The 25,271-nt window shown below is 41.8% G+C and overlaps 1 protein-coding gene across 5 annotated transcripts in view; it reads right to left on the bottom strand.

The window, feature by feature from the left end:
• Fmnl2 (formin like 2) overlaps positions 1-25,271 on the bottom strand; it is a 278,405-nt gene that overhangs the window by 113,829 nt on the left and 139,305 nt on the right. For all 5 annotated transcript variants that reach the window (XM_031370266.1, XM_031370269.1, XM_031370265.1 and 2 more), the window contains exon 2: positions 5,135-5,218. In XM_031370266.1, the coding sequence (XP_031226126.1) occupies positions 5,135-5,218 (84 nt within the window). The remainder of the gene's footprint in view (positions 1-5,134; positions 5,219-25,271) is intronic.

The following is a 25,271-nucleotide window of genomic DNA, read 5'->3' as shown; positions in this document are numbered from 1 at the left end:
AAAAAAGAATAAATTTCTGTTGTTGTTGTTGCTGTTGTTGTTTTGAGACAGGGTTTCTCTGTACAGCCCTGGCTGTCCTGGAACTTACTCTGCAGACCAGGCTGGCCTCAAACTCAGAAATCTGCCTGCCTTTACCCAAGTGCTGGGATTAAAGGCATATGCCACCACTGCCCAGCCCAAATTTCTGTTGTTTTAAACCATCAAACTAGATATTTTTGTAACACACAAAATGACCAAGAACATTTATATACATTAATTTTATTACTGGTAGTACTAGGGCTGTGATTTTGAATTTTTGTTTAGACATCTTTTTTTGTTTGTTTGTTTTTGGTTTTTTTTTGTTTGTTTGTTTGTTTTTCAAGACAGGGTTTCTCTGTGTAGCCCTGGCTGTCCTGGAACTCACCCTGTAGTCCAGGCTGGCCTCGAACTCAGAAATCTGCCTGCCTCTGCCTTTGCCTCCCAAGTGCTGGGATTTGATAATAACATTTTATTTGGAACTATCAGGATGAAGTTACAAACTTTGGATTTGTTTTCAAAGTCTAAACACAAAAATTTGTCTAGCACCTGCCAATCTCACATTTTTTGTCTATATCATACCCCCTGAGGAGAGGGGAGAGTTCCTTAGGAAAATGGCTTAGTTTAAAGGGCAAAGAACTTACAAGTTAAACCTAATAGATTGTTTTTATACCATAAAATGATTTCTCGGCAATTAGTATTGTTGTGTTAAAAAAGAAAAGTACAGGAGTCTGCATGAATTTGTTACTACTGGTCAAAGAAGTGATAATAAAATCTCAAAAGGAGAATTTAGGTTGACACAAAATGATGAAAATCCAAGCATTCTGGGTGATACATCACAGGAAAAACAAAAACAAAAACAAAGGAGACTCACCAGCTACTTCATTCAGTTATCCATTAAACCAAATCCTTATTTTGAAAAATGGCAACAGAGAACAACAACAAAAAAATCTAAAAATTATACACAAGGGAGAATAAAGACCCAGTTGCAAGTACTAGTTGCTAACCATACTGCTGGCTTTTTTCACCTTGATCCAAAACAGGGTCATCAGGGAAGAAGAATCTCAACTAGGAAATTACCTCCATCAGACTGCCAAAGGCAAGTCTACGAGAGCACTGCCATGACTGAGGAATGATGAGCCATGGCCAAGCCTCCCATGGGAAGTGCCACTCCTGGACAGGAGGTTCTGAGTTGTATAAGAAAGCAGGCTGAGGGGTTGGAGAGATGGCTCAGCAGTTAAGATCATTGGCTGCTCTTCCAGAGGACCCAGGATCAATTCCCAGCAACCACATGGCAACTTACAACTATCTATAGCTCAAGTTCCAGTGGCTTCAACTCATTCACACAAACATGCATACAGGCCAAACATCAAATGCACACATGCAAACAAACAAATAAAAACAGGCTGAGCAAGTCATGGGAAGCAAGCCAGTACACAAAGACCTTCACGATCTCTTATTTCATATCCTGCCTTGAGTTTCTACCCTCACTTCTTCTCTTCATGATAGACTGTGACTGGGTCATTTAAGTGAACCAAATGAACCCTTTCCTTACTGTTGAGAGCCAGACCAACCCAAAGCTTTCTGAAAGGTCCTAATGAGGGGATAAAAGAAACTTAGTTCTACTTCCTTGCTCAGGAGCTGACCTTGAAGAAGGAGATTTTGTTGAGAATGCCATAGGAGACAGAGAATTACCTATTGGCTTTGTGCGTCAGTGAGATTACTCACTTCTTCAGGTTGGGATCTGACTGTCTAGCTGTGTTTTCCCTTGTGTTGGAAAGGGAACACAACCTTGTGTAGCTAAGGTTTCAGTTGCTGGGAACTTGGCTTTTCTTCCTGAAGAGACTAGAGTTATCAGTCCCTAGGCTGCTGCATGCTTGGCCTGTGCTTGAGATCCTCTTTGTTCTCTTTATACTACACTATGTTATTAGTTTCCTGCGGACTTTGTCCTGATGTCTGATAGTGTCCGCCACCTCTGTCCCATTTCTTTCCTGGAAATAGCATATAAGATGCTGTACTTCGGGCTGGAGAGATGGCTCAGCAGTTAAGAGTGCCGACTGTTCTTCTGAAGGACATGAGTTCAAATCCCAGCAACCACATGATGGCTCACAACCATCTGTAATGAAATCTGGTGCCCTCTTCTGGAGTGTCTGAAGACAGCTACAGTGTACTTACATATAATAATAAATAAATCTTTAAAAAAAAAAAAAGATGCTGTACTTCTTAATAAGCTTGCTTGGCATAAGGCATAGCTTGTGCAAGATCTCCCAACACCAGCTTTCTGTCTTTTTTCTTATCTCCTGGCTACCACCCCTCTAAGACCCTGTCCTGAAGAATTCCCCTACTGGTCTACATCACCTACCCACAATGATTTAAAAAGCCCATCCAGGCCCAGACTCACACATTTTTTCAGTCTACAGAACACTACATAGCTCTCAACTACTGCTCCAGCACCATGCCTTACATGCCTGCTACCATGTTCCCTGCGATGCTGATAATGTACTGAGCATCTAAAACTGTAAGCAAGCACCCAGTTAAATGTTTTCTTTTCTGAGAGCTTCCACAGTTATAGTGTCTGCTCACAGAGATAGATGAGTGATTAACACAGAAGTTGGGCCGGGCGTGGTGGCGCATGCCTTTAATCCCAGCATTTGGGAGGCAGAGGTAGGAAGATTTCTGAGTTCAAGGCCACAGAGTGAGCTCCAGGACAGCCAGGGCTACACAGAGAAACCCTGTCTCGAAAAAACAAAAACAAAAACAAAAACAAAAACAAAAAGACAGAAATTGGTACCAGGGACTGGGATAATCCTGTGAAAGACTTGACCATGCAGCTTGTTGGTGGAATTTAACTTTGAGAGTTTGGATTAGGAAAGCACTTTAATGCGTTAGGTCAAGTCAATCAATAGAACTTAACAGTTGGGACCACATGGTTCTGGCATTAGAGTCAAGGATACAAGAAAGGAGTTGTGGAATCTACCTCCTCAACTAAGAAAAAATACTGAGGGCAGACATATGTTGGGAGTGTCTCTGCATGGAGGCCCATAGGGGCCATTATGTGAAGCTATGAACCTGGACTGTATTAGAGACCCCAGAATGTTGGAGATGCCACAGATGTGGGAATTTTGGGAAGAAGAAGTGCTGACCAGCTGTGAAACTAGAACAGGAGAAGTGTACTACAATCAATAACTCTGAAAAGAGTTAGAGGTCTGAAGAGTGCTTTGACATCAGACATGAAGATGGTGAATTTAGAGTTTGCCCAGATGGTTTTTGGTCTCTGGCCCAGTATTTTTTTCACTATGTTTATGTTACTCCCTTTTGAGATAGTAATGTATATCCTGTGCCACTGCATGTTGGAAGTATGTGATAATGATTTTTTATTTTTACCAGGACTTATATCTAAGAGATTGCCAAAAGTCTCACAAGAAGCTTTGAACTTTCAAATAGTGTTGATACTGTGAAGGTCTAGAAAAACTTTTAAAGATGGGCTAAATGCATTTTGTATTACGCTATGGCTACAAACCTATGGACACCAGGTAGTGGAATGTGGTAGATGAATAGGAATGGCCGGTATATTTGAGTGCTTATTCCATCAGAGTAGAACTCTTCAATAGGATTGGAAGGATTAGGAGGTGTGGCCTTGTTGGAGGAAGTGTGTCACTGAGGGTGGGCTTTGTGCTTTAAACACTTTTCAAGCACAAAGCCCTGTCTCTTTCTCTGCCTAAAGATTAGAATGTACTTCTCAACTACTCCAGTACCACACCTGCCATGCCTACCATGCCTGCCACCATGCCCTCAGCCATGCTGATAATAAACTAAACCTCTAAAACTGTAAGCAATTTCCCAGTTAAGTGCTTTTTCCTATAAGAGCTGCCTTGATCATCGTATTTCTTCACAGCAATAAAAGAGTGACTACAACACATATATGCTTGCAACAATAATAAGTGAAAAAAGAAGCCATAAATTTGAAAAGGAACAAGGAGGTGATATATTGGAAATTTGGAGAAAAAGAAGAGAAAGGGAAAATGATAAAATGTATATATATGTATAGATAGATAGATAGATAGATAGATAGATAGATAGATAGATAGATAGATAGGGGATAGTTTGAAGAAAGGAAATGGAGGCAGGTAAGAGTCTGCTTTTGCCTCTGTGTTCCCTATGTCGTCCCCACACTGGGTACTGGAATTAAAACCTAGACTTCATGCACACTAAGTAAGATTCTGCCATCAAGCCATATTCCACATGAATAAAGGATAATCACAGACATGGTCACTGGCAAATGTATCAACTCACAGAAATTTGATGCCTGTGTGTGTCTGTCTGTGTCAAAAAACGGAGCAGAGAAGAGGGTGGGAAACACATGAATAGACCTTATTTGACTGTTAAAGAGAGAACGGGGGGCAACATTTGGGATGTAAATAAATAAAATAATATTAACACTCATTAAAAAAACAGGGAAAATAGAAGAGATATTTCTAGGCATTATTCCAAACAGGAAACAAACCCTTTCTTTTGAAGTGCAGAGCTCACACTCTGGATTTCCTATGGGGAGGACCCAGACAACAATTCTTATGACACAGACCACAGAGTAAAATTTGAATATAAAAGTCAAGACCAAAAAAGAAAAAGCTTTTACTTCTTATTTTATACCCCTCAGAAGGGTATTTGTCACAATGAATTAAAAAACAGAATAAAAAAATATAAAAAGTAAAAAACAAAATAGTAACAGTTTGGAACTAGTTGAAGTGGGCAACAACGTTAGGGGCTACCCATGTTTCTTTATAAACAATTTACCTTCTCACATGACGATATGCCAGTTTTCAGGAAGGCCAATTAAATCATAAGATCTATACCACTTACATAGCATAAGCCCCTAGGAAACAGAATAGACAACTTCATTTTGAGTGGTCCACTTAATCTGCTTTCCCATGAAATATTTCAAATAATGAAAAAACTAATGTAGTAATTTTCTACCTTTCCTCTGGTTGGAGATAAGAAACCCAGAAGCCAAAGATCAAAACAGAGAATTCCATGCATCTCCCAGGATAAGCTCAACTCACACAGGAACAACATATTTCCCCTTTCTTTGCTCCCTCCATAGAAAATGGCTGTTTCTTACCTGATCACAGATCAGCTCCCATTTTTTCTCATTGTCGTACTGCCGCAATAGCCTGGCTTTGTCAGGAGGTAGGTTCATAGCATTCTGTGAAGATAAAAAGTAAAAAGATTTGTTACATACCACAGTATGTCACAGATAGAGAAAACAAAATCACTAAGGTTCTTTCACAACAGCATTTCAATGCCTAGCAGATGATTCAGTCAGGGCACCTGCAAAAGTCATTCATTCCCACAGTCCTCTGAGATTCATTTATATACTAGGGAAACACTCACACCCACACTCAGGCGATGGAAAGAGCAGCTTGCTTTAAAGCAATCAGACATGCACTTCAGCAAAACTGGCTCTGTCCATTCACTTCAGGGCAGCCTCCCCTTATAACCAATAAAGAGGTCAGAAGTGGCCTTTCAGAAAGATACCAAAAGAAGACTCAAAGGCCAGAATCACTGAAAGAAAATGTCAAGTTTGCATCAGATGACAGGTAGGAATGCATTCTACTTAAGCGTAGCAGCTCAAGTTCATCAGTAGATCCCACATAAAAAGTGAGGGAGTGTACCCTTCTCCCCCAGTTCCTGCTCTGCTGGCAGAACTGACCCACCTAGGGTGAAGTTTTCTGAGATAAGAAGAACTCTATTGTCCTGTCGCTTCTGAAGATTTCTACAAGGACCCACCACCTACTGCATTACTGGGTATACCTGCCTGGCAAGTTTTTACTAGCAACAAGATGCTAATGATTCAACGAGATTCTGGCATTGAGGGGATGGTTTCCTTTCCTATAAATATGAGTCTCTTAAGTAAACATTGGATCTTGGACCTTGATCGGAAAACTTTGTCTTGGTCTTGTTATTTCTCTCACATTCCTATCCCCCACTCCTAGACCCGGGCCTTTCTTTCAGGAGAACAAAATAAAAGGCAGATAAATAAATAAGGATAACTGTCTTCTGGGCCCTCTGGGAAAATGTGGCGTGCGATCTGGCTTGCTAACATCAGCCAATCAATTCAACCCTTAACTGCTTGAGCAGGCAACAAGGAATAAACACAAAAGCCAACAGATATTCAGATAGCAGCATCACACAAACCCATGCTGCTATGAGGACACACGTTCTGCAGAGCTGAACATGGACTTGCTTGAATACAGGTATGTGTATGACCCTGATGTTCCAAATAACCCATTACACATATTACCAAGCTCCTTAGCAACAGGACTTGGTGGCAAAGTCTAAGAGCCCAGAAGAAATCTGTCTGTGTCCTCTCTACAGGCCCTGTGTTCTAAACACTGGAACTAAGTACTCACTTAAGATGTTATGTTTCTTGATCACCCTTTCCCAGCACTGACACATTAATGTCATCCCTACTGAAACAATGCAGACCCTTGTTTAGGCCAATATTTGGAACCATAGATGCAAAGGTCTTGACCTGTCAATGCTCAGACCCCCAACCGTCTAAAGGCCTTGGCTTGAGGGGTTACTACTAGACTGTGCCTCCTGGTCTGGGTTTTCATGCTGAAGAGGAGTGGGCAAACTGGCTTAATGTCAGGGAATCACCACGTGATGACTTGATAGCTTTAACCCAAGCATTTCCCCTAAACTCAGCCAGCAATTCATATTAACATTCCTCAAACTTATCTACCATCTAGTTATTTGAATAGAAGCCATCAGATTTTTAGGCTAGTCAGCGACTTCAGAATTTTAAAGGGTTAATCTCTTTTAAGGTTTTAATCACTTCTTTTTGTTTGTTTGTTTGGTTGGTTGGTTTTTCCAAGACAAGGTTTCTCTGTGTAGCCCTGCTGTCCTGGAACTCAGAAATCCATCTGCTCTGTTTCCCAAGTGCCACCACCACTGACTTCTATGCTGACAATGTCCCTAGAATTGTACACTCCAGAGTTTTACATGGAACTACTAAAACTTCTTAAATACATAAAATGGGGGAAATAGTTTCATGTGACCCAGCTCCTTGGAACAGCTACTTAAAATAGAATGAAAAAGTATCTAAGTGACTCTGTTCAGTTTAAAAAAAAAGTTAAGCAACCAACTTTGGGATATGGCAAAGAATTCCATGTATATCTTCCTTTGGGGGAGGGGCACAGGGTTATTTACTGTTAAATAAACAGATCTTCATTGCTTATTTGTGCCCTGAAGATGAATGTTTTCCTCCTAAACCAGTTCATGACCCTCAGATTAGTACCCCTGGGTATGATTATATGCAGTACAAGATTGCAAGATAAGTTAAATGAGTTTTCCCCTCAAGTCCTCATTAATCTCCAGAGATAGGAAGGAATTTTTTAAATGCCTGAACTACAGTGTCCAAAGCAGGGTATTAAGCATGAGGCATATCTAATCTCAATCTTCTAGGCATAAGCATGTGAGGTTGATATGATTTTCCCCAGTTACATGGGAAACAAGCTTGGGTGAACTTGGTTAACTTGCTTAAGGCTATACCACTTCATTGGTAACAAACAAACCCTGTTAAATTCCCAGCATACATTTGAATGGTGCCACCAAGTTCATTTTGCAGAAAAATAAAATGTCAAGTTACTTAAAACACTATGCTAATCCTCTGCTAAGCACTCATGCAAGTAGTTAGCAATGGCAATTGGAAGGCCTTGCTTATTTAAAAAAATAAAAGGCTTAAGATGCTCCTTCTATACTTTTATTTTGATTAAAAAGCCTTCTGCTTGATGAATGTTTTGAAGCAGTCCCTATGCAACATGTTGGTTGGCACAGGAGAAAACCAAACATATATGGTTCTTAGAAATTCTTGTATTTTGATAGGAAAACAAAACATTTTCTAACTCTGGCAAGACTTCATAGAGGTTGTCAGAAGGAAGCTTGGATTGGGTGAGGATACAGACCCCAGGAAAAAGGAATGACAAAGGAAATGTAAACAGAGCAGAGGTCACACAAGTGAAGAGTGGACGGAAAGCAAAGGAAAAGGAGACTGTAAGACAGGGATGTACAGCACAGTCAAAGCGCTCAGAGTAGCCAGGATGGCCAGGAGGAGACTAAGAACAGAGGAAAAAAGAAAAGACGGTGAGTCAGAGCTGCACTGGGAGCAGAAATGTCACTCAAGGTCAACAATAACTGTACTTAAATGTAAAGTGCAACACGGAGCCTAAAAATGCCTGCACATATGTCTGTGTGCATGCATGTGGTACCCATGGAAACCAGAAGAGAGCATCAGATGCCCTAAGATTGGGGTTACAGATGTTTGTAAGTCTCTAGGTGGGTACCTGGGACCTCTGGAAGAGCAGTGAATGCCCTTAACTGCTTGCTGAGCCACCTCTCCGATCTCTCAAAAACTCTAAAACAAGAAAATGATATAAGCAAGTAGTTTTCTAAAGTCACTGCAAATACGACATTCAGAATATTGAAGAGTAGCAAACATAGAAGCAGAGAGACCAGAGAGGAGACCGGGGCAGTAGCACACATGAGTAATGATCATTACCAAAGGAACAAAAGTGTACTGAGAGAGATGAGACGCTGAGTTCAGCCAGGAAAGTACTTGATGTAGACAAATTCAGATGCTCAGAACCCAGGTCAAAATAGAGGGTGGGGCAGCCCTCTATTACCCCCAGAACACAGAAAGGAGAGACAGGGAGCAGCTGGCTAGCCAGATTAGCCAACATCAAGTCCCAAGTTTAAAGAGATTCTATCTCAGTATTGAAGATGGAAAGAAATTAAAAAAAAAAAAAAGGCACCCAATGTTGACCTCAACATTCACAGGCACTGTGTAATGTGCACTCACACTCATTTGAAAATAAGTATTCAGATACACACCACACACATGCGCAAAAGGGGAATGAGGTTACGAGAGAAAAGTTCAACTAAACCTGACTGGATAAACTTAAGGACTGGGAGGATATCAAGATGCAGTACCTTAGCTCTCGATTGTGATATATGTCACTCTGTGGAAGGGAAGAACACACACAGAGGGCAACTCTCTGTGGAGGGAGTGGCAAAGATTCAGATCTCTGACATCCCTGTCTAGATCTGAGAATTTATTGGGAAAACAAGAGAAGAGTCAAAGCAGATGTCAGGAGCTTGGAGGTTGGAGACCAGGTCTGCCTTGCCCTGAATAAAATGTCTCATAACTACTCTCAATTCAAGAATAGTTCTTGTCAGGAGTGGCATCTCCACAGAGTTAAATCAATGGGGAAGTAATGTAATTAAAATTTCAAAAAATTACATTAAGAAGTAACTCAAAAACTTAAAACTACACTTGCTAATCATTCATCAAGCATCTAAAATACCAGCTTCTCTTGGTCAGTCCTCTGAGATGCTCAGGCATAAAATATAGCTGAGTAATCCCACAGGGATTTCATTTAGAATCAGACATTCCATGGAAACTCGTAATAGCTACTCTAAAATTTCTTTAGAATGAACTCTTCTTGCCCTACCATACAGGAGAGGACTCGAAGGTCCACCCTAAATATTGGTGCAGGTAACTCATAAAAATATTGTGTCTATCCCCATATTCCTTTGATATACATGCAAGTGTACCACTCTTTGATTTGCCGGATGTGTACATCAATTTCTAGGTTTCCCAGCAGTGATAGCTCTGCCTCACCCAGATGTGCTGACGCCTGAGTCATGGAGCTCTGATTTCTGTCTCTTATCCATTAGCTCATCCAGAAATTACTGAGCTCTAACTAGGTGTGGTGCAGAATATCTGCACCATCAGCATCTGAATGAATTGAATCATGAAGCTGCTACCTACAAATTCCTGCCAACAGTCCACTAGAGATACACTGCATTTGTATTGAAAAGCTCAGTGAATGTTAATTACCCGAGTTCTATACTGTATGAGTTGCTAGATACAATAAATTCATCACAGAGTGTTCTTTCTGCAAGGAACATCCTCTCCTTCCACTCTGGCTAACCACTGGACACCGCTCATCATTAGAACGGCTGCCTAGCTACTACACAAAGATACCCTGCTTGAAGTCTGACAGCAATATATCCATGACATTTGACAATTTTCTTTTCTGTTAATGACCAATGCACAGTATGGCAGCCACCACACCTTCAGGGAGTTGTGGAATAAATAAATGAGAAGGTGCCGTCATGCTCTCAGTCCAAAGTATCTTCAGTGATTTAGAGTTTTGTTTGGCATAGTAAGTATCCACACTAAAAAGCATTTCCCAAATCTCAGAAAACATCAATCAATGATGTGTTTTTCCTATTACTTTTCAGATGAGAGTTCACTGGAAATAGTCTACAATTTTATTATATTCCAGGAAGTAAAATGAATGTTAGGCATTAATTCTTTCACTACATGTAATTCACATGACCTCTTGTCACCAGTACCTTCATACTGTTATCAACTGCTGTAATTAATCTACCCCAGGAGCAGTTATACTTACAGCCCACATTCTAGCATTAAGTGCTTTCCTTAGTAAAACCATTTCAAAACAAAAGTTGAGAGCAATGGCATATTCATATTTCTGAATATTTTATAAAGACATTAATAATGGCTACAAAGCATCTATCATAACTATGTATTTGAAAGTTTTAATTGCAGATTAATATTTCATGTAAGAGAGTGGAATGAAAGTATACAGTTCATTCAGAAACAAATCAACTCATGCTGGACAATACAGTATTTTCTGATGCCACTCTCATCCTGGGTACTTGGTGAAAATGGAAACCTGTAAAATAACCTTCTTTTAACTCATATCCTCAGGACTCAAAATGAGAAACCTACAAGCCAGTGTTGAAGGTGAATAGCAGCACATTATACTTCATATTATCTAAGACAGTGGTGACCTCGTCATCTCAAAGAAGCTCACGGTTACTAAGCCACAGGATTCTCTAATGGAAAATGTTCCATAGTGACCACTTAGAAGATAGAGAAGATGTGGGTTTTGTAAGTCATGTTGCTTCTGGAAAGGAAGGTGTGAACAAGACACATAGTTTACACAGCCCACAGAGCTCTTAGGTTAACAGGGAAAATGCTTTCTAGGAATCTAGCAAAGACACATTTTTAATTTTGTTGTTGTTGTTGAGGCCCGTAAGATACATGAAATAAAAACGCTTCCTGTACAAGCATAAGGGCCAGACTTCAACTCCCAAGCATAGCTGTCAATGCCTAGAATCCAAGCACTGAAGAACAGAGACAAACAGATCCAAGGAGATCCATAGCCATACATCATAGCCAAAAAGGCAAGTTCTACTTCAGTGAGAGACCCTTCCCAATGCAATAAAGCAAAGGGCAATGAAGGAAGACAGCCAATATTCTCCTTTGGCCTTCACGTGTGAGTGCACAGGTGTCTCCTCTCCCTCCCTCCCTCCCTCCCTCCCTCCCCCTCCCTCTCCCTCTCCCCCTCTCTCTCCCTCTACCTCCCTCCCTCTCCCCCTCTTCCCCCTCTCTCCCTCTCCCTCCCTCTGTCCTTCTATCCCTTTCTCTCTCTCTCTCTCTCCCTCCTTCCCGCCTTCCCCCCCCTCATACACACACACCACACATACACACACAAAGCATATATCACTTCACTTCGCATAACTAACCACAAACAAAAGTAATTTAGTTGTGGTTGAAAAGTAATTTACCCTCCTAGCCAATTCAATGTTCCATGTAACTATAGTTACCTTGAACAACAAATCTTCAGAGCTTTCATCTTTGAAAAATCTGTACCCACTAAACAACTCCCCATTTCCCTGTCCTCAAAATCATAGCCTTTGCTACGAAGCAAGAGAATATGATGGGTTACAACCTGGAGCTTACGCATCAAGAGTGAACTTGAGGAAGCAGATGGGAGAAGGGTAAATGTGCAGAGCCAGCCTGGCTGGCTCCTAATCCTTTACGAAGATGGTGGTGATGTACACAATCTGAATAGAAAGGCATATAAAATTAACAGCCCAAAGTTGAAAACGCCAGTAATTCAAAATGGAACCAAAGGTAAGAGTCAAAACAAAGCAAGATGTTCTATCATCTCAGAACCCTTGGGTGCGTTCCATGCATTCTCCAATCGAATCTGCTTATAATCCTAACCAGTGGGTATGGTCATGTCCACAGAGAAGGAAGGAAGCTCAGGGAAAAGGGCTCCTCCATTAGTGAGACAGGATGCAAGCCAGTTTCTAAAATGGTCTGACTACTCACTTCCCATGATACTGAAGCTAGGATGCTTCTTATCTCCGAATTAAGCAGCTTGCCACTTCTACAAAAACACTCTGAGCCACAGTCACCATTAGCATGCAAAGCTCTAAACTCAATAGTATGATTTAGATAACTACTACTTACAGATAAAATAGTAAGTTTTGACCAGAAGCTCCTACAAAGTTAAGAGGCTATAAACTGGAAGAACAAGGAGAGTGAGTGGGTTGGACACAGATGCCGGGCAAGTCAGCCAATACTCAATAAGCAAAAAATCAAAGTGCAAAAGGAAAGTGAGGGCCCCTCAGTGGACAGGGGAAGGATAGTACACTAATGCAGCAGGGCACCTCAGAATAGCACAACTTCAGAGAAGAGACTGTTTCTTTCTAGGAATGGGGCATGGTCTGTAGGGAGAATAGCCAACAGTGGCATCCAATGCCACAAAGGGTTATTACTAACCTATAATAACTATATAACAATATGAAATATATGGACTATAATAAACTATAAATAGACTCTATCTGCAGATGTAACCATAACTCTGACACTCTGGTAAATTACTGGAACTAAACCTCGGTTTCCCCTCTTATGGCATGGAGATGTTCACAGTATGGTCATGAGATTGATGGCAGTAATGGGGTGGCAATGGCGCAGAGTTGCAGAGAACGTAATAGCAGTAGAACGCATGGGAACTACGCCAGACCTCATTCATACTGTTGTTACTTTAGCCAAATGCAAAGGTAAGGGAGGAGATAAGAGCTACAACACACTGAGAATAAACCAGAGGGGAATAGACAGGTAGTTTAAGATTAGTTAGTGTGAACTCCAATCACAGATTCACAAGTTACAGCAGAGCAGAGACAAGTGACGGCTGAGGAAATGAATCCGCAGGAAAAGGAAGTCTCCACAGAAATACTCAGAACACAGCGAGCGGGCTGCTCCATCTTCCCTTCCTCTTTCCACCTTGTTATTTTCCCCTGCACGATTATTGGGAGATCAGGCAGTAAGGCAACAATTCTCAGGTGCTCAGGAGAGAACTGCAGTAGATGAGCAGCAGGGGGTCGGCTGCCAGCTCAGCACGTGGCTCCCTCTTCTGTTCAATTGAAAAGCCATCACTTCCACGACCTCCTATTGTGACTCCCTGACATCCTTGATTGTTAGGGAGCTAAGTTAGAGGACACTGGTAAGATAGTCAGCTTGCTCCCTCGTGCATGACTCAGGCAGCCAGCCAAATGGTTCCCCTGAGGGAACCACTATGGCCAGTCATCTTTCATTATCACTGTTGCTTTATTTAATCATTGAGGGTATTGATGCCATTCCAGGGAGCCAGAGAAGCTCATGGGAGTGTAAATAAGTCTCTCTCTAATCTGGTTCCATCTATAAAATAAAACCTGACCGGAAACCTGTCCTTTGTAGGGAACAAGACACACCTCTGACCTCCCATTCTAATCTTAGATGCAATCTGCTTTCTTTGAAAGTTTGCTTTCTATGAGCACTGAAGGAAATACGTACCCATTCACAAGTCCAGATCCACGCTGGGCTTGAAGCTTTTATACCCATAATCCATCCTTTTGGGAAGATGAGGCAAGAGTTCACTATGAGTAATGGTTAGCCTAAGCTACTTAGTGAGTTCTAGACCAACCTGGGCTGCAGAGTGAGACACTATCTCAAATAAAACAAACATACAGAGCTGGAAAGACAAGTTTGTAGCCCCCTACTCCTAGCCCTGCCGTGCTTTCCAGGTGACCAGAGGCACTCATTGGGTCCACGGAAATGCTTGGCACCAGCTGCCGCGCTTTATTGCAGGAGGAACCATAGGTGAAACTGATGGGAGAGCTGGTCTCCATAGAATACTGCTGGCATGACCACCGCTGAGGGCACATTCCCCTCACATTGGCTCCTTGATCCTCATTCCAGCAGCTTAGGTGAGTCAATGCCAAAACCCCACAACCCCCCTCTGGCTATAATCCCCAACTGAAATATAGGTTGCTGTCCCAGTCGGGCTCGTGATATCTGGTGCTTTGGCATGCTCTGGAGTTCACACAAACCTTCACCTCAAGTCCGTAAACGGCTTTGCCAAAACAGTCTGTATGCATGAATCCACACAAGGCCATACGAGAAATGCACAAAATGCCCGAAATGCCTTCATGGGCAGCCTTTGGACCAGTAGGAGGCTAGACATTCACAGGCACTTTGCTTATGAACACAGATCAAATTTAGGAAGTAGAAGTCAGAATATCAGGAGTTCGAGGCCAACCTCAGCTACCCAATAAGTCTGAGAACACAAATATAGATCAAAATCTAGAGAAAAGCTTATTTTTTTTACATAATATCAACTTCCTCTGCCATAAAAGTATGTTGTAATAATATCGATAGCTGAATATAAGTTCAAACTAACTATAAAATAAATGAGACACACTCAACAGCAATCAAACCATAGGATCTCCCCTCCCTCACTGGATAATCTACAGTATATTTTCACCTGTTGCTTCCCCTAAAATCCTGGCCCCACCCTGCCCTCAACACTCCTGCTTCCCTTCTGGAAGCTTAGGATCCTTGGTCTCCATGTCTTTGCATAGTCAGGGCTTCCTTCATACTTACCCCTCATTACAAAGATAACCATAGGAAAAGAACAGTTTAAGACTATATACAGTCAAGGAAGGAAGGGTATGGCTTATGACACAAGAGAAAAAGTTATGCTTCAAGAAAACCTACCAGGTTTGTCTAAGGTAAAAGAGGTAATACAAAAACTGTGATTCTAAACAAAGAAAGAAAAAAACAAACAAACAAACAAACAAAAAAACCCTGGGCAGTAATGGCAGTGTTCAGGGAGACTGATAAAAAGAGGTCCTACAAGATCCCGTAACACAGTAGGTCCAGGAGAGCTACCACTCAATTTTAAATGGTAGACTTGGCTTTATTCAGAAAGAAGGAAAAACAAAACAACAACAAAAAAAAACCAAACAAACATGCATGTGGGGCACACAAAAGGCATGTGTGCATATAGTGTGTGGAGGGTGGAGCTAGTCCTCACTCTATGGATTCCCTGTATGCTCACGTGGGTAAAGCACAACACTGGGGGACTGGGGGGGAGGGGGGGTAGCACCACACAACTCCAGTAGCTGAACTCAGTCCACACACTCAAGTATGTCCTAGAGGCAAATACTCTCCAGTTTCGTTCAACAGTGTTATGCTCTCCCAGGAGAGCTGTCAGTATCTGAAGATATGCCAAGATACCATAGTGGCCATGAAATCTTTATATTCTGTCACATCCCGACTCTTCTCACTCAACAGAAAAGCTATGCCCAACCCATACACACGAAGTTATCCTAATTCCCTCAACATCCAGCAACAGAATGATGAATCCCAAGGATTATTCAAGCGTGCCCATGACCCAGGTTTGATCCTTTTCAAAGGAGAACTTCAACCCCAGGTGCAAATGAACCACAGATTGATGTTAGGCACTAAGGACCAGTGACACAATCAAGGGATTTTCGAACTCCTACTCCCCTTCTGAGCATGCCTTTACAAACAGACCCTCCCTCCTACCCTGTCCTGATCTCAGGGTCTGCTGGCCTGCTGCTGTCACTATGTCTGTCCTGAGGCAGCCAGCCACTGACAAGCAGCCCATTCACCCTCTCTCTCCTCTGTGCATATATTTATACATGGTAGGCACAATATGTCCTCTGTTATTTCTCATAGTTGGGCAATAGGGACATTATTTGATAGTGAGGTGCCATACATACCATGCATGGTTTCTAAGTAAATAGGACGTATTGAAATTTATCCACCCAAAGCCTGCTATCATATCTTCATCTTGCTTTAATGACTAAAGAACCCTAAGATGTTAGAATGCTTTCTGGTTATAATTTTTAGCAATGAAGTATAATGACACGTTTGATACTTGGAATCCTTTACAGTGTGATTCAAATCCCAATTATTTGTGATTCATTATAAAAGGAATAGATTTCTGAGCTTCAGTCGTGTCTTCTAGAAATGATAACAAGAAACACAAACAAAACAAACAAAACCCCTGTCAGGGTCCAGGTGGAGAGACTTCAAGAGAGGCTATGGCAGAAAATGAAGACTGTGCAGACCATAAAGTCAAACAGAACAAGCCACCATACGCGTGCACATGCGTGTGTGTACACACACACACACACACACACACACTGCATGCCATGGACACATCATATTCATACCACAAGCTAGGATAGCTACCAGCCAGCCATATGCTGACTAGTAAATAGCCTTTTTAATTTCAGTTCTCTTGTCTGCATAATAAAGATGCTACTTACTATAAAGGAATTCTTTGACAATTAAACACTAAATGAGTGATTACATGAACCGTGTTTCACAGAGTCGACATGCTATTAACTAGGTCTCATCTACTGAGTAATGGAACACAGAATACAGAACAACCAAATTTAAAGCGGGGGGAGGGGGGGAGGACTGAGACGTGGTCTGTAATACCGTGGCCTGGAGAGCGTCTCTGATGGAGAAATAGCAGCATCACGATTCCAAAACGGAGTGCTAAGGCTCCTACTGCAATACAGTGATGTCAAACTCTGGAATGATTTTTAAGGTCTTGAAGGAAGAAATGGTAAGGAAAGTCTGTCTGATTCCATGGAAACTCCAAACCTCTAACAGGAGCTAAGCACTAAGGTGTGCTGGAGTGGGAGGTAGCTGGCCGGTCTGATCAAGGCCAGGGTCTTGCCTTTGTGGCATGCAGCAACTGCTGCAAACAGAAGGCAAACAACAGGAGAAAGTGAGAGTCTTGGAGGAGCTGAGGGCATCAGTACAATCTGAACTGAAGGCTGAAGCTGTGCCGTCTGTCCGTGCCCAGCAGGAGCACCTCTCATAGGCAATCATAAGTCTTTTTAAAGCAGTTGTCAACCTTTCTAATGCGATGGCCTTTTAATATAGTCCCTCATTTTGTGGTGATCCTAAACCATAAAACTGGTTTTGTGGCTATTTCATAACTGTAATTTTGCTAGCATTATGAGTTGCATTGTAAATATCTGATAGGCACACCCTATGAAAAGCAAGTTTGACCCCCAAAGAGGTCGAGACCCACAGGTTGAGAACCACTGTTTTAAAGAATCAAAGGTCTTTTTCTCATAGTTTATGTGTGTGTATGTTTTCAAATGGCTACTGAGTTATTAGAACATGTCAAAACAAAACAAACAAGCTTCCTTAAATAAATACTGTTTGGATATAAGTATTTAGAGCAAGCGAAACAGTTAGGTTATTCTTTTTGCCTAGAGGGAACTGCAAGAAAAATTATTTAGGTATTAAAGGTCCCGTGACCTGAAGAGGTTTGAGACACCAGACTAGATGAAAACCACCATCCTGTTCTCCACCATGCTCTGGATTATTGCCTCCTAAAAGTATTCTAAAATAAAGCTGCACAGCTTTACTGTCACAGTTTCATCCCCTGTTACCTAAAAAAAAAATAATGTTAAAGTCTTAGATGAGGCTAGTTTAAGAAAAAATGACCAATGAACTCGTTTTCAACTAGATAAATAAAATTTATCCAAAATATGTGATTCCTCCCACCAGAGGTCCTATGTAAACAGCACATTACACAGTACTCAGCAACAATTTGCCTTTGTATATGAAGTTCTGATCTAGACTCATTTTACGCTATATAGAGCAAAGGTGTGCAACCTTTGGGCTTCTCTGGGCCACAACAGATGAAGAGCTATCTTCTGTCACATATTACACTGTTCCAAATCGCTGGCAGAACATATAGCATTACTCTGAGAGCCTACTGTCCTGGCACAGTATTAACCCTGACTCACTTACACTCACTGGTACCCAACCTGAGCGATGAAGAGCACATCCACCTTAACTTATAAGTTCACACAACCAACACAGGGTTATCTGTTTGGAGTTGGCATGTAGACAAGCGTAAGAGTGTCACTTGTCAAAGTTCAAGATCAATCCTTGACACAGCTGGAACCAAGGGACCATTAGCATGTTTCTCCTTCAGTTTGTCCTGCGACCTCTGTCCACTAGGTGGATGATGATCACATGTCTACGTGACTCATGAGTCAGACTGGGCAATTAGAGACACACATGCCGTACTGTTTACTAAACCGCAATAACCAGCCAACTAAGAGTTCCAAATTCTCATTTGTTCATACATCACTTTTAACTACCTACAACTAGAACTCTTCCCTAATTCTGTCAATTCTAGTCGATGATCATTATCTTTCTTCATGCAGTATTACTTCCTATTCACCAGCACTGTGTTTTCTGATTTTCACGCTGACATTCTGCTATTCCTTTCTCTAGAGGTGGAAGATTTGAACTATGTTTTCCACACAAATTCTCTCCTGTTTCATGAGGGGGGGGTGTTGATTTTATTTAGTTCAATACAGATTCCCAAATAAGCATTATGGGGTGTGGTGGCACATGCCTTTGATTCCAGGACTTCTGACAGATCCATCTGAGTTCAAGGACAACCTGGTCTACATGGCAAATTGCAGGCCAGACAGAGCTACATACTATAACTCTGTCTCAATTAGGGAAGAAAAAAATCATAATTTGTTCTGGTTTCCTATAACAGGCAGGACAGAAATACAACAAAACTCAGTAACAGATGACAGTATTATGTAATGTCCCTCTGACTCAGATTCTGAGGAACAGTGCTTCAAATGTGACGGTATTTCAAGACCACTAATCATTTTCACCCTTGCTTTCTCCCTATTGTATTCTAATCCCAGGGCCACTGAGGAAAAAGCGACACTCTATGTATGGCAAAGCACCCTGACTGGCTCATTAGAATAGATCCAATTATCAGTGGCTCTGTGCACTGTGAGGATTTCCCATGAGTGATTTCCACTGAGTACTCCGAGGACAAAACCGTCATTCCTGTATCTGAGTAGGGAAAAGTCAAATGAGCACCTACTTTGAATAAAATCCTCGCTACTGCCACCTTCCCCTACAAACAGATAATGCAACCATTTATCTTCATCAGAACAGCTCCACAGCCCAGTAACGTGTGTGTGTGTGTGTGTGTGTGTGTGTGTGTGTGTGTGTGTGTGTGTGTGTGTGTATTCCCAAGACAGACTCACAGGTCTCCTTCTGTAGAAACAAGATGCAAGTAAGCTTTCTTACTTCAAATTCTTTTCTTCAAGTAAGAATTTGAAGAAAAGGGCTAGAAAGGAGGAGAATCTCTGACTGACTAATGCTGGGAACAAAACCTCTTAAACTCCCACTTAACCCAGGACAGCCTGGGGGATTTGGATTCTCAGGGACCAGGGCCAGTGCAACGTGAAGCCTTTGTTATATCATCAAAATCAAGACAAACTTAAGAACTGGATGGGAGTTTGGCTCTCCTCTCCCTAGCCAATCCCACCAGCAATAAGTTGATTAAGAATCAAACCTTTAGCCTCCAAGACAAGTCTTTTACAAAACTCAGTGTATTTCCTGAGTTACCTTTCAAGAGGATCGCTCTTCAGTGCAGGGAAAAGCTGACTCCACTACGGAGTCATGTGTACCTAATACATCCTATGTCAACAATACAGTGAGGACAAAGTCTCAGGAAAGGACAATCCTTAGTGCAACGTAGTGGGCTCTAAGCTCCGTTTCCTAACTCTGGACCTATATGTGATTTGATTACGCACTAACGTAGGTTGTTTTTAATTGCCCATAAAGCATTTAAACTACCAAATGTCTTTGAAATTGTGGAAGATTTCATATAAAAATCCAAATTTTAATCTGATCAGGCAAACCTGGAAGCCCGGCCGGCCGGCCTGCCAGCATGGGCTGCCGGCATGGGCTGAAGCCGAATGGCGCCTGACTCAGAATTTTTTCTCTGGCTTGCCAAGACCCCACTAATCCCTTTTGTCTCAAATCCAAACACATTTTGCTAGTTTAAAGGATTCACTTTACCCTTGTAGACCTCTGAATTTTGATCACCATTTTAGGACATTGTTAGGATCCTGCTGTATGCAACGGGGTATGCAAAGGAGTTTGAAAAGACAACCGAGTGCTTTCTTGGTGGCCCAGAAATCCCCACTGAGTCTTATCATGATTTGTGGATCTTCCTCTGGGTGTTGCCTACAACAACATGTTCTCTTCTGGGATTCCCCCACCCAAGACGTCCCTCTCTGATGTCAGTACTGTCTCTTTCATTGTTTGGCTTTCTTACCATTGGGTGAGCCCGGAGAATATAAACCTAGACTTGATTCAGAGGTCAAAATTCTGTCTCCCCACTGTGCGAAAGAAAAGACAGGCTGACTTCCTCCAGGCTGGGGATCATGAGAGCAAAGCAAGGATGATGCTGAAGTGCAGCAGGAACTGGGTCTTATGCAATACTGTATGGCTCAAGTCTCCAGAAAACAGTATCAGGAAAGCCAAAAGCAACAAGTCACCCCCGTAACAAAGGAAAAACTCATGTGGATCAGGCTGATTCTAGGCTTGTGCTACCAGAGACTCCAGTTAGAATCGCTGAAGTGTACTAGGCATTTGCTAGTAGAGACTACTGACTGACTAGCTTTCTCATATGGATTAGAACCAACTGGAAAGCAGTGTGGTGGCTCACACGAGTAACCCAGCACTTGAAAGGCAGAGTGACAAAAGGACTGTGTCAGCCTACATAGCAAACTCAAAGCTAACTTGGGCTACACGAGACCCTGTCCAAGCAAAACCATTTTATAAAAGGCGCACATGTTAAAAAAATTCTTGTCCTACCATAGTTTGGTGACATATGCCTGTAATCAAGTACATGGGAGGTACAAGCAGGAGAATCAGGAGTTCAAGGTCCTTATAGATACATAGCAACCTCTAGGCCATCCTGGGCTACAATAGATGTAACACACACACACACACACACACACACACACACACATACACGCCTACCTATACCTACATCTACACTTACCTCTGTCCTAGATCCTAAGTTACCTGTAGAAAAGCCAGGAAAATCTTTCCAAAGGCAGGCCCTTTGTCATGCTGGCACCTCCTTTGATTCAGAGTTTGGGTAGCCATGGAACTAACAGTCCTGAATGTGAGACGTCCAGGAACTGTATTGTATGAACTGTATTGTATGAAATAACTCAGTTATTCTGCTGAAACACAAGCCAACGCATTTAAAGAAATGGAGCCTACGTTCTAGAGAACATAAACGCACCAAAGCTGAGGATGCACAACCATCCTTAAGACAAGGCCAACACAAATACCAGTCGCTCATTTACAAGACTACTAAAGGATGGACTGCGTGGCCTGTCTTCTAGAATTTATATTTAGAGCTTTGCCAGTTGGCAGCCTTTCTGTAACCAGGCCGCACAGGAAACACAGCTTCCCAAGTTTCCAGAGAAGAAAAGCTCTTCCTTAACTCTCAGTTCTGTTTTAAAATACCATCCACTCACCCCCAAGCTACTTAAGCTACAGAAAACACATATCCTCCTTTGCCCTTCACTTCGTTGATACGTCGAAAAGCATGCTCATCACACAGGCCCTTTTGTCTTTACGAAGTGGCAAATCCTTCCATGAGTGTGAAGGATGGATTCCTTCTTTCCAAAGCAGGGCCACTTGCCCTGTTTGCAGTAATGCACATGGATGTTCCGTCTTCAGTCATGCAGGTGAGCTTACCTATCCAACTTTTTGTTTGTTTTTGATACAGCCTCTCACTAGGTAATCCTCAGCTATGCAGACTCAACTGTCCCACCTGCCTGTGCTCCCAGTACTGGGATTAAAAACGTGTACCATAATACCCTGCTAACAAGGGTTGGGAGGAGATGAGACCACTCCTCTATCATGGTCTGGCAGTAACAGAAACTAAAATTAATACAACAATATGATGAGAAGCCAGTATTCCAAAGACCAATAACTTCTCCGAGTCCCTGTGAATAAAGGGTTATGCAGCCCCCCACCATTTCACAGAGCTTACCTTTCTCCAGCACTCACTTCTGAGCATGTTTGCCTCTAGTCTTCTTCTCCCTCTACTATGTAATGAAGCCTATGGAACTAACATCTGTGCAAAGCACACAGTCTTTTCCCTTGTCATCATTCCCTGAACAATACGGTATTCATACAACAATTACATTAGGTATAAGTAATCTGGAGATGATTTAAGTATATGGTAAGATGTTCAGAGTCTATCTACTATTATATTTATGAGTTATGGATGTTCATAAAAGCTGGTATCTTCTATGGATGCAAGAAGATGTCTTGGTACCAGATCCCCACAGATATTGAGTAACAGTCTTATGTATATTTTGGAGACAAGCATACATAGGAATATTCCGATGTGTATGTGTGTCTTACTACCTCATCTAGGAGGTAACATGATCATCTTAGCTGTTTTACATTCCTGGCTTATCTGTAACCTACAGAAAAACACAATAAAACTAAGATAAGACGTGCCTGTTACTTTTTTATTTCTTTTGAGGGTGGGTAGGTGAGACAGTTTTTCCGTGTAGGACTGGCTGTCCCTCTGTAGACCAGGCTGGCCTCAAACTCAAAGATTCATCTGTCACTGCCTCCCAAGGGCTAGGATTAAAGGTGTGTATCCCCACGCTAAGCATGCCTATTACTTCGAAGGAACTAATGAGAATAAACAAACTCACACCATCCTGAGTGACCTCCTACCTCCTTCTAGTATTATTTTTAGTTAAAACTTTTTTTCTAAGAGATTCAATCTTCAAATTCCCATGGTCAGGATCTGTCAAGCACAAAGTAACACACAGAGGTAGTGAACAGGCAGGCGAGGCAAATAGCATGCTTTCCTGCAGAACTGCCGGGTGTTGATTCTCTTACCTTCTGTTTACAAAACTGAACCAAAACAAGAGTTGATTTTGTTGGGTGGCAACCGTGTTCCACTTCTGTTCCCAATTTCATTTGTTGCCTATGGACTCTACCTGCCACCAACTCATTACAACAAAAATGCAGACAAACAAGTACATGGCAGCTGAATAAAGTCAGCTGTACTTTCTAAGCCAGCTCCCCAAACACACTACTCCCTTTCCTACCAGTCTGATGACCTCGGTCTTCTCTACCAATAAATAGCCAAAGGTCATTCATAGAGCACTACATAAAACTTCATGCTTGAAATCAACATTGCAGTTTTGGGGCAAAAATCAATTCCACACAATTACTTCTACACCTTTCAAACATTCATTAACCAAATCAAAGTAATTATTTCTCTGTTCAAATTACACACATCTGCTTTGTGAGCAGTGAGGAAAAAGTAACCATTTGAAGAATGAAGAGACACTGGTAATTAAGAGCACTTACTGATGTTCCAGAGAGCCCACCAATTCAGTTCCCAGTACCTGCCTCAGGTTGCTCAGAACCACCATAACTTTGGTTCCAGGGGATCCGATTCCCTCTTCTGCCCTCCATGGGCACGCACACACATGTAGCAATGCATATATACACATACAAATTTTTAAAAATAAAAAAAATAAATCTTTAAAAAAGAATTTCACAACTCAGAATTTCACTCTGGTGGCTCAGTGCTCTCACCGCGTGCTAAATTAGATTCCCAGCCAAGAAGCCTCTCTTCTGCCACGCATGTTGATGTCCGCCTTTAATTCCAAAGCTGGAAGGGCAGAGGCAGGAGGATTCATGGTTCATGGCCAGCCTGGTCTATATAGTGAGTTCTAGGACAGTCAAGGCTATATAGAGAGACCCTGTCTCAAAATATAAAAAAACATTTTGATGTCGGACCTGTTCTTCTTAGGCCAGAGCAGTAACTGCTGTATATTAACAGGGAAATACTCAAAAGGATCAAGGACTTCACAGAAGCCCCGAGAACACTGGGGGACCATTAGGGGCTGGTTTCCCTACACATTTGGTTCCTGTCTAACTTCTCATCCTTTGTGATCCTTCTTTTACAGTCAGGTTCCTCCAGAGTTTGATTGTTTTCCTCAGCCTTGTCCTCAGCTACTGAAATCCCTGCTCCTTTGTGTCATGCCCTGAAGTACAGGGGCATGAAAGGCCAGAGGCCTTCACAGAGCACAGGTCACACAAAAGGTGAAGTTCCGTTCTGGCTTCCTGAGGATGGATGGTCTTCCTCCTCTGTCCTAGTACTTGGGTGACCCTCAAGTCTCCTTTCACTTCCAGAATCACTGCCTGGCCTGGCTTTATCCTGCCACGCACACATTCTGGGAGAAGTGGGGAGATGAATCCCCAGGAAATCCCATGTGCACACTTCTTTGCTATTAATTTAGGTATGGGGGTGAAATGACTGGTAATGTATCCAAAGGCATGATCCTAAGAGTGACTATACCACATTCTCACAAATAACTGGCGGCAGGGACCAGGCACTTAACCAGCATCTTGATTTGCTCCTTATTATACTTTTCTACAAATTAGGATGGCTTTTTTTATTTGTTAGGGTGGAGTTTTGTTTTGTTTTGTTTTTAATTTCTAGCATCTTTCCTTTTAATTATTTTCAAAATTCTGAAGTTCGTTTTGTGAAGGAGACAAGGATTGCATTGTGAACCTATCAAACACTTAGGGAGTTTAGTATGAAAACAGTGTGAACTCCCTGCTCAGAGTCACTTTATGCAAATGGAATGCCAGCTCTTGCTTCTTGAAGTTGCCACAGCTCTTATTGACTGTACCACACCATCCAGATTCGATCCTCCCAGTGCCAACTGGATCAACCAGTGCTACCAAATGAACTCCTGGGAACAAAGCTAGATTATATGGTGTTTAAGGCAAACAGACAGACATTTGCCATGACTGCAGATGACATCGAACTGGGCAGCGATATGTACACAATTTCTATTGGATATATCCATAAAAACTGCTACTGCAGCAATGAGATAATTTACGATAGCAGAGGAAAAGAACAGCTACAAGTATACTAACTGTTTTCTTGTTGTTATAAGCCACCAAACTGTCAAGGTCTAGTATGAAAATTCAAGGGACTACCCAAGATCTTCAAGTTCACCACCAATCTGCTCTAGTCTGGTGAAAAAGCGTCACAAAGAACAAGGACCAGCAACTGAGCAAAAATAAATAAATATTGCTAAACCTTTAAAAAATGTTATTTCTTTGAATCAAAACTAACTAATTCTACAAAAAAAAA

The sequence above is a fragment of the Mastomys coucha genome, unplaced genomic scaffold, assembly GCF_008632895.1.
Source record: "Mastomys coucha isolate ucsf_1 unplaced genomic scaffold, UCSF_Mcou_1 pScaffold15, whole genome shotgun sequence".
NCBI lineage: Eukaryota > Metazoa > Chordata > Mammalia > Rodentia > Muridae > Mastomys > Mastomys coucha.
The sequence above is the reverse complement of the archived record's forward strand: the minus strand, read 5'-3'. Positions and strand labels throughout refer to the sequence as shown.